We start from the raw sequence: 14,861 nt of genomic DNA, 5'->3' as shown, positions 1-14,861 counted from the left end.
GTGGCGGTTCGCCATCAGGTACCTACTGTTTTACCTTTAGCTATCTCAACCCAAAAACCAACATTTTAATTGACACGAACTGTACTCAACACGACTACCTTACCTACCTACCTAGGTATACAGTCTTCAATTTTTGCTTTTCGCTTTTCATACTACAAATATGATAGGAAATAAACCTACTAAAACTTTTCACCAAGAATAAAACGAGATAATGGGAAATTTAACGACAATAGACTATCACACGCCACCGCCATTATGTCGATAGACCTGAATTGGGAGACGCTGACAGGCGGGCCGGACGGTGCCGCACTCGCGGAACATATCCGTGATTTTATTCATACCAAATTTCAGGCCGTTCCCTTACCTCGCTTCATCAAATCCGTCAAAGTCCACGACTTTGCTTTTGGTACCATACCACCAAATGTTGTGCTGAAGGACATATGCGATCCGCTACCAGATTTCTATGAGGAAAATTCAGATGTGTCAGACGAAGATGAGGAGGAAGATGAGGAAGAGGAAGAGAGACTTGTCCAGGATGAGAGAGGAAGGCATGGGCATTCGGAGGATATATCCGAAGCGATTAGAGCTGCCGAGCGTAAGAGGAGAGCGGATCAGATTCGGAGATTAAAGGGAAGGGGTGGGAGCGGGCGCAGGGGTGGTGAGGGTGAAAGTGGAACGACCGCTTTTCATCCAGAAGGTCTATACCCTCCTCATACCCACGTTGCTGGTTTACGGAGCGCCCCCGGCACTCCCGATATAGGCAACCCCTTCTTAGGACTCGGCGTTCCGACACCCGGCGTGCCTGGTGGTACAGCAAATATGCACTACTTCCAGTCAAAGCTCGCGACCACTTGGTCCGGCACGCAGACGCCGTTAGCAGCTGTCGCCGGAGCGCAACATTTGAACGGTTGGTTGGAGATGGGTGGTCTACATACACCTCCATCAGAGAGATACACGCGAAGCCGCGATCACAGCAGACAACCTTCACAGGGCTCTGCTTCTATACCAGATCATCCTCCAGTCCCATCCCCTACCCTGCCCCCAGCCTCACTTTCGCCGATGCCACATCCGCTCCGGGAGAAACATAGTGTGTCAACTCTCGCACCAACATCAGCTGGCCCATCACGACCGCCTACCAGGGATAGGATGACGAGCGCGACTCATATGACAGGCTTGCCTCGGTCTAATCGCAGTCCCGACGGCAAAGGGGCGCGTGAAGGACCCTCGGAAGAGGAAGAAGAGGCGCCAAAGAAGTTCCGGGAGCCGAGGATAGACGATTTACAAGCTGTATTCCGCATTAAATATGCGGGCGATGTGAAGTTGATGTTGACGGCCGAGATCCTGCTCGACTACCCGATGCCGAGCTTCGTGGGAATTCCGGTGAAGTTGAATATCACGGGGCTTACGTTTGACGGGGTCGGCGTCGTTGCATATATTAGGAAACGCGTGCACTTCTGTTTCTTAAGCCCTGAGGACGCCCTTGCTGCCGTGGGGCAGGATGACGATAATGGTGGTGATGGAGATGAGCAAGGCACAGGTACTACTAGTGGCGCGCGGAAAGGTAGGCTTGGAAGTTTGCTACAGGAGGTTAGGGTTGAGAGTGAAATTGGTCAAAGAGAAGGGACGAAGCAGAGCTTGAAAAACGTCGGTAAGGTTGAGAAATTTGTCCTTGAACAGGTCAGGCGGATATTCGAGGAAGAGTTCGTGTACCCTAGTTTCTGGACATTTTTGGTCTAGAAACATCAACTAATGTGGATTTAAGACTCTCTTCTCTATGACTGAAGAGAGTATTCATGGATTATTTTGAACAGATGACACCGAGGTGGACTGGCGAATTGTACAATTCAACATACATGTGCTGGTAAAGGCGTAAATAAAAGGCAACGAGACTCATATTGGTAGATGGAGAAGCTAGCTCATCTACACTACCTACTAGAATGGTACTATCTGAACCATATCTATCGTACTTTGAGTATATTTCTCTTCCCCGAAATTCCTTGTTTCAAATACCTAAGGTACTCACTGTCCAGCTTCCTGGTTGCTAGGCTCTCCCTCGGCCTGGCGTCCTTGGCATAGCGGCTTATGTCGCTTATTCCAGTCCTGCTTCTGGCACTCCCTGGTGCAGTAGAAAACCGACTGGCATGAAGCACAGGCTTTCAGATTCTTCTGAGGGACCGTTTCACTATGGGGGCACTTTAGGGGTACCATTAGTTAAATGCTTATTGGAAATAGGGTGATACGAATATATATATATATATATATAATATAAACTTACGTAGTAGTATCCGCACACCATATGCTCTCCCGAGCCTCTAATCCGTATCTCCCTAGCCTCGGCGAATCTTCCCTGCATCTCTCGCAGCTGGCCGATATTGTCACGGGTGACTGCCGCATCTAGGACCGGACCTCCTGCTTCTCGAATCGGTAGCGCCTTGTGAAAGGCTTCATCTGCTTCTTGCAGCTTTCCCGTTCGCAGCATGGCTTCACCCATGCCGTTGTAGCTGATGGCGGCCTGGATGGAATCTGGGGGGTGGAAGCGCAGCTTGCATGCGAGAGCTTTCTTGTGCAGCTCGATGGACTCTTCGAATCGGCCTTCCTTCATGGCGGCGCAGGCTTGGTTGGAATAGTTAACGCCGTCGATGGTTGCGACCATCCATGCTTCTCGGTCGAATGAGGGGTCGGTGGGATCGGGTGGTGGATGATAGTATGTTGGAATCATGTTGGCGGATATTGGATTTTGGGGTTTAGTTGGTGTGGATTAGGAAATGTGGAAATGTTGGATATATGAGTGCTTGTTTATGCTGAAGGTGTATTTGGGGACAAGTTGGGTGAGTTTCGTTTCGTTTCTTGGGTGAGAAACTTTACGGGAAAGTGTTGTTGGTGAGGAATAAAATAGTAAGAACAGTGTACTTGTAAATGGCTTCTATTTATTATCTCCTAAGTTTAAGTAATAAATCAATCGTGAGTCATCTATTAATACCGTTTGCACCGATAGATTTCAAAGATTGCTCTTATATTACAGGAAGAAGCTGCAAGCACCCTTATTCGCAGCTTGACCGCCAAATTTACTATTTATTAAATATGCGCTTTCCCACCGCCACACAAACTCCTGATACTATATTTACTACGTGATATGTTTCCGATGGATTCTATCACGGTCTTCTTCTCATAATTTCTTCGTTTGATAACATTTGTACTAACCCATGAATATATCAAAGTTTAGCTTCCCCTTTGTTTGGCGTGCTAGAGCTCAAGTGTTCTGCTAGCAGTCGGGCTACTCCATCAGCAACACCCCAGCTTAGCTCATAGCCTCGCCCGCCCAAACCATATGCATGAATGATAGTCTGTGCTTCACCTACCTCCTCCTTCTCTAGTCGTATACCGCCTTTGCGAGTCGGCCGTCGACCCACAATATCCTTGATAACCGTAAACTTGCCTTCACCGTCCAGGATCTGCGGGTAAGTAGCGGCAAAGTTCTGCAACAGAACATCACGGACCTCCAGTGACGGATTGGGATCCCAATTATTAGGCTCTTTCGTACCGCCGATGATGGTGCCGCCATCAAAGTTACGCGGAACACAGAATGTCCACGAGCCGTCTGCATTCTGCCGCGTGACGGTCGCGGGGCACGGGTTAGCGACGAGACATGTCTGGCCTGCGCAGAGATTTAGTATTGAGATACATAGAGCGTCCTCTTATGATATTAAGAGGAAGAAATAGGAACAGCTCACCTCTCGTGATAAACACGTTCTTATCACCAAACCCGATCCCAGAACCGTTTACCAGCACATCAATCGGTCCCGCCTCAAGATTCCAGGAGAATATCTCCCTCGGGTCTCTTACTTCTCTACGTAGGACCTTACCTCCAAGAATCGCGAACCTACGCAGTAGGAAGCTACAATAGACCATAGGATTAACACACCACGTGTCGTACTCGCATCCCCATTCAACACCTTCCGGAAGCTCCCCTTTCTCTAGCAACCTAAATCCTTTCATACCTAGCTGCGTGTGTGCTCTCTCTTCAGTAAGCGCACGGTATGCCTCATTAGGTGCTTCAAGATACTCAATCCCTTTCATGAAAGTGATGCCGGCCTCCGGGTGGCGTGCTTGTACGGCACGCATGTGGTCGAAAGTCCGGAGGCTCATGGCATGCTCCAGCTCCTCGGCGGGGTTGGTGGGGGGTACAAGTCTATTGTGCGCCCCTCCCCATGGCGAAGTATAGTTAATCTGGCTTTGTGCGTCAATAGTCTCGGATCCGGAGGGGAAGTCCCGCGCCACGATGGACACGGCATGCCCTTCGGCCTGGATTCGTAGAGCGGAGCTTAATCCGATGACACCGGCGCTATGGACCGAGGGTGTTAGCCAGATGTCTGTGCCGTAATAAGGGGTTACTAATATAGGAGAATATACCCCAGTACGACTATATGCGGCATCGTAAGAGATGCGTCTTGGCAGCCTAATGGAGGTAAGTGTGTTCTTTCTATGGAACAGTCCGAGCGTAATAATAAGGCTGTTTCCTTATTACTTGGCTTAATGAAACTAAGCCGATATTGAAAGAGAATACGAGCAGTAGGTTTACATATGTATTATAGGGGGTATGATAGCGCAATACTTGATAAAGATTTCGATTACCTATATTTATGAAAAGCTTCAGTTAAGAGAAATGGACTAATACCAAGTAACAGCTGAAATTACCAGCTTCAGCTACGACTACAGCCGAACATCGGAGGTAAGAGCGGGGCCGAATGGGGCCGGTTATTTATACCGAGCATCCTCTTTAAGACCCGAAAGCGACAGGAATGGAAGGGACATATCACGGGAGATACGGCCGAGTAAATTTCGGAGATATTTATCGGCACCGATACCTCGTGAAGATAATCTTCTAAGCGCCGACTTAAAGCAAGTATACCCGATTAAATACACCGAAATACATGAACATCGTCTAAGTTAGTAGATTTGTAAGGTTAGATGCTTCAGATGGGAGCATCTGAAGTCAATTTGAAACATCACCCATCTTCAGCCAAGGCCGCTAAAGCTTGCCAAGACGCACCGACAAAACTTCAGAAACCGTGGAATGCTTGAAGATTACGACAGCATGTGGATCCCGTTTACCGTGATCGAAAATCTCTACGATGTGGAGTTTCTATGATGTGCGCCTAGGGAAAGGTTGATCTCCCATACATAGGATCTCCATTATGAAGTGGACCTTGGTAATCCTGGCTATACATATCTGCATAGAAATCGAATATTATCAGACCGTAGCCAAGTTACCAAGGAGCCTCATAATAGAAAAGGGTGGGATTTATCGAACCATACCTTCGCTCGTTTTGGCCAATGACTTTAGCTCTTGAACAAAATGTGCATTCTGCATAAGAATGTCTTTGACTAGATTGGGAGTATTGACTCTCAACTGCCGAACCTGTTCCTGCTTGGGTTTAGGGACGGTTCGAAGCACCTTTTGGGAACAGGGTGAAAGGGGCATCACTACTCCACCCCTAATACGCTTTGAAGATTCTGCTACGCTGAGATTGCGTTGCAGTTGTCGACATAGTCCTAGCCAGTATCGTTGCATGATATGATTTTATGGGTAGCTCGTTATATATCCTCACGGTAAGCCCACTGGCTCGGGACGAGTCCCATCTCTTTGCTTTCTAGTCGAGTTTTTATTTCCCTTCCACTCTCTTTCGAACCTCCCAGTGAGCAGACAGCCGTTGAACGGTTCATTATCATACGTTTTAATCTAATAACTACACGACATCATATTACCCAGTTTCGTTTTCTTGTCGGTCATTACCTTACAGCGTCCTCACCGGTTCTTCAGTAGCAAATATGTTGTTCTTCGCTAGTTCCATCCTCCTTGCCGCAGTTGCCAGTGCGCTACCATCTCGGATGTTATATAGAGACGCGCCAGTCGAAGTTGGGGGGTTCAAGAGTAGGTGACAAGTTACCTTACAACAGTATCGTCGTATATAAATGACTAATGATAAACAGTTTCAGCAGCTAATAGGATAATTCCTGTTGTTGTTGGTGGACCACAGGATACCTTCGTGCCCAACACCGTGAAGGCATCCGTTGGCGATATCATACAGTTCCAGTTCAGCAATGGCAATCATACCGTAACTCAGAGTGCTCAGAATGCTCCGTGTACACCTCTTGAGGGTGGCATCCACAGCGGACATATTCCGTTTCAAGATGGGCAAACTACTGTTGGCACGTTCAATATGCCTGTAACAAACGCCGACGCTTTATTTCTATACTGTGCCACAGGGCCTCATTGTCAAGAAGGACAGGTCATGGTTGTTAATCCGTAAGTGACTATCCCCCTTTTTAACTATTACTAGACTAACCATCTGTAGTGCGGATGACCAACAGATCGTCGACTATGCTAAGGGGTCGCAATCGACGACAGCTAGTGTCGACGGGGCCACGGTAATAGGTGGGACGGTTGCTTCCATCCCCCTCGATGCCGCTGCTTTCGTTCCCGCCCCTGCGCAGGAAGCACCTCCAGCTGGCGCGCCTCCTGCTGACGCGCCTCCTGCTGCTGCTGCTCCCGCAGTTCCTGCACCTGCGGAATCCTCTGCTGCTACTTCTGTCCCTGGAACAACAACGACCACTATTACCGTACCAGCGGCGACTGCTTCTCCAGCTCCTGCAGCCTAATTGTGCTGGTCAGGGTGGGATACTAAGAGGATGGGACGGCGTTTGATCCTATATACTTCGGTTAGGCAACGGGTGGACATGTATATTAAGGATGTTATCTCGGTGGTTTGAAATACATCGAGGTAAGCTAACTGGAATGATACTCAAATTCGACGAATCTCTCAGATGCTCCTGGAAGCTCTTTCACTTAGACTTGGGGTTTCTTACTCCTGACTTCAAAGGTCTTTGCCTTACTTTCAGTATGATATGTTTGCTATTTTCCTTCACGGCTGCGGATTTTTGAAATTGCTGGCACTTCGGTACCTATGTAGTGTTTACCTTATACAAATATCGTTTTTTTATTGGAAGGCTTTTGACCATTCACATGCCCTGGTTCGAATTTGGCGGAAGCGCCTCCGAACCTGATATTCTTCTAAACCCTTCAGGCTTCTCATTTTCCCAAATTTAGAAATACCCAGAGATGCAATTCCCAAGACTCTCATAATAATTACTTCGCGATACATCCTAGTCTAGTTGTAACTATATCATGAAGGCATCGCTGAAGTGGGGCTAACAGTTTTGTATGAGCCCGAAGGCGAGGGCCTAGAAGCGGAGTATGATACTATGTCAATTACCTCATCGCCTCGGCGTGAAAGCTTTTCTAACTTGTTTCTTCCCAGTATTATATTTATTCATGGCCTTTAAAGTCTAGCTTAAGAATACGTGACTTTGGACCGAAGAGAATGCGAATGATAGAAGCGCCCCTACCAACAAAATTAAACGACCTTCATTTTTACAGAAACTTTCTACAAAGGTATCTCGTCATAAAAGGCAAGACTCAAGGAATGCAACCGAAACATCTTTGAAGAGAATTAAGGAAGACACGAGTTGAATCGATTTTAATTTTGAAAATTTAACTTACTGGCCGGTTGATTTTCTCCCTGTTGAATGCCCGCATGCGCGTATCATAAGACTTTCTATATGCGTACGAACGAAACGGCCCCGTTAACAGAGGTGTCATTTTTGTGGCGCATTCATTAGGCGGGTTAATTGTGAGAGAAGATATAAGGTCATGGGACAAACACAATCTGAGATGACATCGAGGCTATAAACGCGCAAAGCCAAATAGCTTACGATATATTTCATAAGACGCAATAATAATCTAATCCTGAGATGATAGAAAAGTAGTGGTAATAGCTACGCTGCAAATCTGACAAAACCAAATCAAGCATGAAAATTGATTGTCTTTAGAAAAACATCCTTAGGACTTTTCTATTCTAGATCCAAATAAAATTTACGAAGGATTGGTTGATATTTGGTTGAATTCAAGTGTTACTAGATTAAGTATATAGAGATCTATAGCAGCAAGGCAGGCTATCTGCGATCTGCCTTGTACCAATCTTACCAAATACCCATTTATGGGATCTCTTTGGAGAGTAACATTTGTGAAATTATCATGTCCCAATCTCTAATATCGATGAAGCTCTTTGACCCAACCCCGCGCGCGCTTCACATCTCTTGGCATTTTTCAATTTACCATTTTCGCCAGTCAGCTAGTGAAGTTGGGCGGCTAAGATGTAGTGTGATTCTCCTTCTGATTGGTTCGTCTGTCTACTTGAACCTGCAAGCAATTATTCTATTTCTGGATGCGCAAATCAGGTCGGAGTGCCGACTTCTTCACTTCCAATTTTTCTCCATAGACACACTCGTCTAGGTTAGAGAGGGTACCAGTTATGACAGGGGACGGGTCCTCGTCGGTCTGCATAAATCTACAACCACCCTTCCCCAGTGGCTGGTTGAGATACTTCACCCCACCTTCAAAGGCGCGCACAGGCGCTTAGCAAAATAGCCTTGATGATCTGCTACCTGGTAGCTCCGTGGTCTGCACATCGTGACCGCCGGCAAGCATGGTCCAGAGCGCTTGCTGCATGTTTAGGTAGTATATACATCCTTTTGGTATCTCCCTTGCTTCATAGAAAAAAAAATAGTTGAAGATTTTACTGTTTTGTTATCTCGAATCTTTATACCATCTGTTTGTAATTGGGTTCCGAATCTCTGTACCCGGATCCCTAGTATGCGAACGTGTATGTAAGGTTGTGTGACCTGCCTTGTCGAGTGATAACATCGTCTTGATATGGATCGAGAGACCATGTCCCGGTAACAGGCGAATTATCTTTCTAGACTTACCTTGGTCAACTTGGCTTCTGTGCTTGTCCAACATTCAGTACTCGGCGTTACTGACGACCAACGACAACTAATTCATTGGGGCGGGAAAAGAAGAAATATTGTTTAACAAAATGGCGTCGAATGGGCCCTCCGGAGGGCTTTCTCTCTTCCCCAATACAACAAGGTCGCCGTCCCGGAAACCAACGCCTCGAGCGCGCGCTGCCACTCCTCAATCGTCGTCTCGAGAGCAGGGCTCCTCTTTTGAAATGACTCCACCGAGAAATGGTCGACGTACACCGGAGGACCTCTCGGAGTTCGTAATCGACGGAACACCGGCGGTAGCTAATAGTCTACAAATGTCTTCTAATAATCCATATTATCAGAATGAGGCGGGTCCGTCAGTATCGCGACCAGTACCCGTGTCAGAAGTGCCGCCTCGGGCCGGCACCGCGTTCTCTGTGACAAGCACGCTGGTGAGAAGCGATAGTGGACGATCACGAAGTTCAATTGCCAAACGTCCCCTTCCCCTCGAAGATCAATCCGTACCATACGTACCAGAACCGGCTATCCGTTCAATATTTCCACAGTATGATCATACTCTACCTCTGGACCGTCAGGAGTATTATCCTACTCAGACAAGCCCAACTCACATACCGAGGACCGTCATCAGCAGACAATCTCATGTGCCTAATGCTCAGAGTCCACCAGTCCGGAGTCCTGTAAGAAGTCCTCTTAGCGCCGGTTCTACGCAAAGATGGCCTAGACGGCCACAGGAACCACCTATTATACCCCCCGTCAACACGACTGACGAGCTCCGCGACTTCTGGAAAGTAGCGAATGGATGGAAGGCCTCTGCAGCGGAAGGGCGAATGTTTTGCTTGAAGTTGATACCCGAAAAAGATACCCCGGTTTATAACCTCACTTCATCTTCCACGCAGCCACTCTACCATATGCGAATAGACCCAACATCGGCAAGCGCATATGTAACGTTAAGTCGGCATGATCCGAGTAAGCCTTATAAGGGGAAGGAACCGAACGCAAGTCCGAGGTCATCCGGTGGTATCTTAGGAGCGCTTCGGGAACCCGAATCGAAAGCATGGCAAGAGGCTCTAACAACCACACTAGAAGAACCGTCACGCCGTTTACCACCTAACGACGGTCTAGTCTCCTTGTTATACCCTAGCGGGGCAGCAAAAGTAGCACTTGAGAGACCGGACGATATGCAGGCTGTGATGGCTGCAGAACGAGAGTGTGCAAGGCTGGTCTGGGACGAAGATAGCCAAAACTATTTCTTGGTGCATCCGGCCTTGGCGACACCTTTCTGTATTACTATAGACAGGAACCCGGCATGGAGCCGAACCGAGTACACAGTTGAACATATCGAGTCGCCGCATCATATCGCAAAGCTTACGCGGGACGGAACAGGCGAGGGCTGGATGGAACTGGATACGCTTATAGCAGGACGTATCGATAGCTTTTACATCCTAGACGTAGCTGTATGCGCGCTACTTCTCGTCGCCAATATCGACGAAAGGAACGTCCTTGTCGAGCACTTTGAACCACCCCCACCAGCACACCTGCGGAGCTCGAGCTCTAATCCTGACTTCCGCAGGAGCACCAGTCGGCTTAGCGCCAAGATACTCGGAAAGAAAGGGAGCAAGAAGCGCGGGCGTCTTGAAGAGCTAGAGTTAGATCTTGAAAGCCAGGCTAGTAGTCTAGGCGGCAAGCTGAATATAAAAGACAAGGATAAGGAGCAACTCCCAGGGACTGCGCGAACTATTGTTAAGTTACTTAGTTTTGGGTTCAAATGCGTTATCTGGGCCCTTACGCTGGCGTTCAAGGCACTCATGGCTCTCATAGTAGGCCTGAGTAAATGTCTAACAAGCGAAAAGCTTTGAGTGTGTCATGACGAATACGGAACGAGGACTTAGGATCAAGGGTGCCAATAGAGACAAGAAGAAACTACAGGAAGGGACTGTGAAGCGGGATACCTACAAGGATACCTACAGGCGGATACGATACCATTACCACATAGCCCCGTACGGATAGTACATATTAATGAAGCAGGCCGGTCATTTCCTCTTCTACGGGTGGGCTGGAGGATATAATGAGAGCTGGCGGATTACAGGTACAGAGTAGAGTTACGAGCGAGGCAAGAGGGTGCTCGGGAAATGTAAATATGGGATGGGTTGGGTTTATTTCTTCCTGGGTATCGCATAGCTCTAGACGATCTGAAGCCCGGTGCCTGAACGCCGCCTGTAATAATATGATCAAAAGTCAAAGATTTCGGCTGCCTGCCCGAATTCCTAATTTCGTTTTCCGTCTCTTATCCGTGATATTCAAACACTCTACCTCTTACGCTCCCGAATCTTGATCTTTTTGCCGGACTTCGTGACAATATTTCCAGATGTAGCCGTCTTGGCCATCTTGGACCTTTGGAGCTCGAGCTCATGCTCTGTTCGCGCGAGAATTCGTAGCTTCTTTCGTGCGTTTTGTAGTCTTCGTTGTAGTTTCTCGAGAAGTTTTTGCCGCTGTTCCGCACGTAATGCTTCCGGTTTGTCCTTCTCGGCATCGTCTTCTATATCCAGATCATCTTCATCGTCTGCATCTTTCTCTATTTCCCGTCGTAATTTCTCATCACGCTCTTCCACGCCCTCTGTGAATACAATCTTTTTCGGTTTCGTCTGCTTCGGTGCTCCAAACTCATCTTCATCGTCCGAGTCCTCCTCAACTTGAGCATCTAAGCTACCGCCTAATCCCACAACCCTCTCCTCAAGCGCTTTGGTCTCTTTGAGCGCAGCATTACGCACGGTGCGCACATACCCAATATCCTGGGTCTTAAGCAGGCGCACGGTGTCTATATCCATGACCTTATTGCCACGGTCGCCATTGACGGTTCCAGTCCACCGCTTCCCTAATGACAATGCATCACCAGGACCCTTTCGCGACATCATCCCGAAATAGAATTCATCTTCGTTGCGATCAGCGGCCTTCTGCCGCAGCGCGCGTAATTGGGCTTTCTTCTTGTTGAAATCCTTGGCACGTAGGGAGTAATCCTAAAGTTCGGGGTAATGGTATTAGCTTCAAGAAATAAAGGTAGTATTGGAATGGCAATGTGAATCAGAATAGCATAAGAAAGAAATGAGTAGATGCCGTACCTTGTGCTTCTCGAGTAGACCGAGGCGTTGGCGCTCTTTTGGTTGCGCACGTTCTCGGTGAACGCGCCGTTGTACGGCATTTCTTATAGAAGACATTCTGACGTATAAGGATGAAATGAGTAGGAAGTAAAAGTATTCTATCCTTTACCACCGAGGGTAATAGTAATAGTAATGGCGGGGTGTAGAGATTCCCGTGATGAATTGACGTTTCTTGCGATTCTTGCAATTGATAAAAGTTTTAGTGGATACCTTGATTAAGCCACAAAAAGATAAGATAAAGAAAATGTGGCGCCAAATCCACCCCCCTATTCAGTAGCCAATTCGACTCAGTGAAGCTTTCACTATTGATATTAACGTTAGTGTAGAGTTCGAAATAGTAGTGATTGGTTCGTGTTTGGTCCATGGCCTAAGCCGAAGAAAATTTCCCAACGAAAATCCTGTGGCAAGTTGATATCCTTATAAACCCTATCACTATACTTTGCATAGCTTTGATATCCTGAACTAAGGTAAAATACTTGGATGTCAAAGGTGATGCATGGCATGTCATCCTTGAACATATCTCTATATTTTAAATATCTCGGTATCTAGGTATGTTATAAGGTATCTAGTTACAATTCTTCTGTAACTATCTATACTACATAACTATAGAAAGTACTCTGTTTCTTTTGATTAGTACCTCTCTATCCTGATATGAGGTACTTGCTATACACTTGATACAATCCTAAGTTGGGCATATAAGTACCTAATATTAGGTAGATACCTAACTATCATATATAAGCAAATTCTCACAGATCATCATAACGAATCATAGCATTGTTGGGATCCTAAGCGAACCAGTAGTTGTTGAAACCATACCTCCCTATGTACAAGCTAAAGTATGAAGGGCGGACTGACCTCTACAATAAAATAGATACAACATTTAGGGAGGTATCTCTGTCTAATTTTAATATTGATAGATTCTTTAGAGCACTCCCCTCTATTTGCAGATAGAGTACCTAAAGTAATACAGCACAGCTATTTCCAGCTGGAAATATCTCCACACCATAGTAAAGGTTTATTGCATGAATACTGTTGGCTAATCCTAGTTAAATCAAGGCCGATAGACTCACACCTCTCCCCAAAACTCTGCCTTACAGTGAAGTTACTGATTAATAAGGCTGCTATAAAGGAGGCTCCAATTTGTAGCCTCAACCATGGTCTGGAACTAACCGGTGTTACACTGCACACAACATCACGCGCCAACGAACATTTTTCGAACTACAAGTCAGACTTGAGGAACTATTTAGTATTAGTCTAACCTACGTTTAATTTAGGAATGGGACGCCCGTTACCTTGTGATATTTGAATACGAAGGCCTAGATGTAAAGATCAAAGTCTTGACGCCCAATCCGACAAGTGTATACACACGTATGGCTAATCTTGGGTAACCATTCATCAAACAGTTCTATGGTACCATAATTATTATAACCATACGTTTACGAACATATCTCAACAATGTCTGCACGACTAATAACGGCTTAGTAATTATGTATGGGTGATTAGACCCTTTGTTCTTTCTCGGCTCCGACGCTTCTATTTCAGGACACAATGTTTGACGTGGCTGCCCGCCTCCTATTGGGAAAGTAGATTATTCGTGAGAGCTCTTACAACTAACGGCAGATCCGTAGCAAACTCTTCTCAGCCTTATTTCATACTTGAAATATTGACATAACAAGATTACGGCCATGCTCGTTACTAGTTTCGGCATTGTAAACTTAGATACTATAGATCATCATTTATGACATATTGATATTGACAAGATAGTTTGTTTCCTTCAGTCATCCAACTCATTCATTTTAAACAGAAAATACAAGATAGGCGGGTTGTTTTCGTCTTCGTTTGATATTACATGTATCGTTCAACTACGAGAAAGTTTGGAAATACACCAGGCATAATCACCAGTATTTAACGATGCAATTTCTATGGTTCCTCAATGAAACCGCGGTTTCAGAAGTATGAGTTTAATATGGCGACGCTCAACACATTAGTTTAATGATGGTCTAAGCGGTACACAAGATAAACATATGCGGTGGCCTTCATATATCCGGACATGCAGAACTTGGATTATTCACCTCGGTTTAAAGCAGGATCCATTTGTCTAAAAGACATCAAGAGGTCCATAATGATGCTCTCTTATCATATACTATATTAAGTTGTCACAATTTATTTTCACCATTGATTCGGTTTCAACGTCCTTTAGATCGGACACCGGTGAAATGCCTGGAATTCAGCAATCTCAGGACGCAGCTAGTAGACTTACTGATGCACTTGAAGAACCCGAAGATGTGATAGTAAAACTATGTAAATCATGGCAGGATTTGCGGATAAATACGCTAAGTCCTACTCAAAAAAAAAACATTAGGACACCTCATTACCAAACTTGAACCCAAACAGCTCGACCTACAGAAGTTAAAACCGAGGACATCGAGGAATGAAAGCAATAAGGCAGTAGGTTCCTTGATTCAGGACGTCCTGCGTTTCGTCTGCCACATCCGAAGCTTGATGAAACCAGTTGATAATAGATCAAGAATGTCTCACGGCACATTGAGCACTTCGGCTCAGTGCTCTGAAGTGATCAATGATCCAGTGTACATTAAAGGTGTCTATGACGCTGTGTTTGCTCGCTGGAATCGGATGCTACGTTGCTTCGATGAGGCGTATCCCATAAGGCCACCAATGGACAATCCCAAACCGCATTAAACCTCGTCCCATGGAACACCCAAGGATCCAATAGACACTTCCCCCCCAATAGTCACCTACTATTTTACTTACCCTATAGACAAGCTATATATAAGCAACTTTCTGATATGATATCGTTTGGGAATAGGGGGAGGGGAGGTGGGGCGGAAGAGGCAATCG

General features: G+C 46.2%; 6 protein-coding genes across 7 annotated transcripts; 3 read left to right on the top strand and 3 right to left on the bottom strand.

Moving 5' to 3' along the window:
• Window positions 1-255: 255 nt before the first annotated feature.
• On the top strand, window positions 256-1,737 carry GL218_06088 (Mitochondrial distribution and morphology protein 12; the record flags this gene model as incomplete). Of its 2 annotated transcripts, none has more annotated exons than XM_033582785.1 (1): window positions 256-1,737. In XM_033582785.1, the coding sequence occupies one exon, from the start codon at window positions 256-258 to the stop codon at window positions 1,735-1,737; it is 1,482 nt and encodes a 493-aa protein (XP_033433999.1). The 2 variants fall into 2 exon arrangements, with proteins under 2 accessions (XP_033433999.1, XP_033433998.1); XM_033582786.1 differs by having other exon boundaries at window positions 1,165-1,737.
• A 282-nt stretch (window positions 1,738-2,019) lies between these two features.
• GL218_06087 (uncharacterized protein) lies at window positions 2,020-2,719 on the bottom strand (the record flags this gene model as incomplete). Its single annotated transcript, XM_033582784.1, has 2 exons — window positions 2,020-2,193; window positions 2,276-2,719. The coding sequence occupies 2 exons, from the start codon at window positions 2,717-2,719 to the stop codon at window positions 2,020-2,022; spliced, it is 618 nt and encodes a 205-aa protein (XP_033434006.1).
• A 493-nt stretch (window positions 2,720-3,212) lies between these two features.
• Window positions 3,213-4,433, bottom strand: GL218_06086 (D-amino-acid oxidase; the record flags this gene model as incomplete). The annotated part of the gene is made up of 3 exons (XM_033582783.1): window positions 3,213-3,655; window positions 3,732-4,342; window positions 4,411-4,433. 3 exons carry the CDS (start codon window positions 4,431-4,433, stop codon window positions 3,213-3,215), a joined length of 1,077 nt encoding a protein of 358 aa, XP_033434005.1.
• A 1,396-nt stretch (window positions 4,434-5,829) lies between these two features.
• Window positions 5,830-6,660, top strand: GL218_06085 (uncharacterized protein; the record flags this gene model as incomplete). Its single annotated transcript, XM_033582782.1, has 3 exons — window positions 5,830-5,932; window positions 5,992-6,307; window positions 6,357-6,660. 3 exons carry the CDS (start codon window positions 5,830-5,832, stop codon window positions 6,658-6,660), a joined length of 723 nt encoding a protein of 240 aa, XP_033434008.1.
• A 2,276-nt stretch (window positions 6,661-8,936) lies between these two features.
• GL218_06084 (uncharacterized protein) lies at window positions 8,937-10,703 on the top strand (the record flags this gene model as incomplete). The annotated part of the gene is made up of 1 exon (XM_033582781.1): window positions 8,937-10,703. The coding sequence occupies one exon, from the start codon at window positions 8,937-8,939 to the stop codon at window positions 10,701-10,703; it is 1,767 nt and encodes a 588-aa protein (XP_033434007.1).
• A 450-nt stretch (window positions 10,704-11,153) lies between these two features.
• On the bottom strand, window positions 11,154-12,059 carry GL218_06083 (U3 small nucleolar RNA-associated protein 11; the record flags this gene model as incomplete). Its single annotated transcript, XM_033582780.1, has 2 exons — window positions 11,154-11,861; window positions 11,964-12,059. The coding sequence occupies 2 exons, from the start codon at window positions 12,057-12,059 to the stop codon at window positions 11,154-11,156; spliced, it is 804 nt and encodes a 267-aa protein (XP_033434002.1).
• Between the last annotated feature and the right edge of the window lie 2,802 nt (window positions 12,060-14,861).

Source organism: Daldinia childiae, assembly GCF_008694065.1.
Source record: "Daldinia childiae strain JS-1345 chromosome Unknown Scaffold6, whole genome shotgun sequence".
In the NCBI taxonomy this organism is placed as follows: Eukaryota; Fungi; Ascomycota; class Sordariomycetes; order Xylariales; family Hypoxylaceae; genus Daldinia; species Daldinia childiae.
Note: the sequence above shows the minus strand (reverse complement) of the source record. Positions and strands in the feature narration are given on the sequence as shown.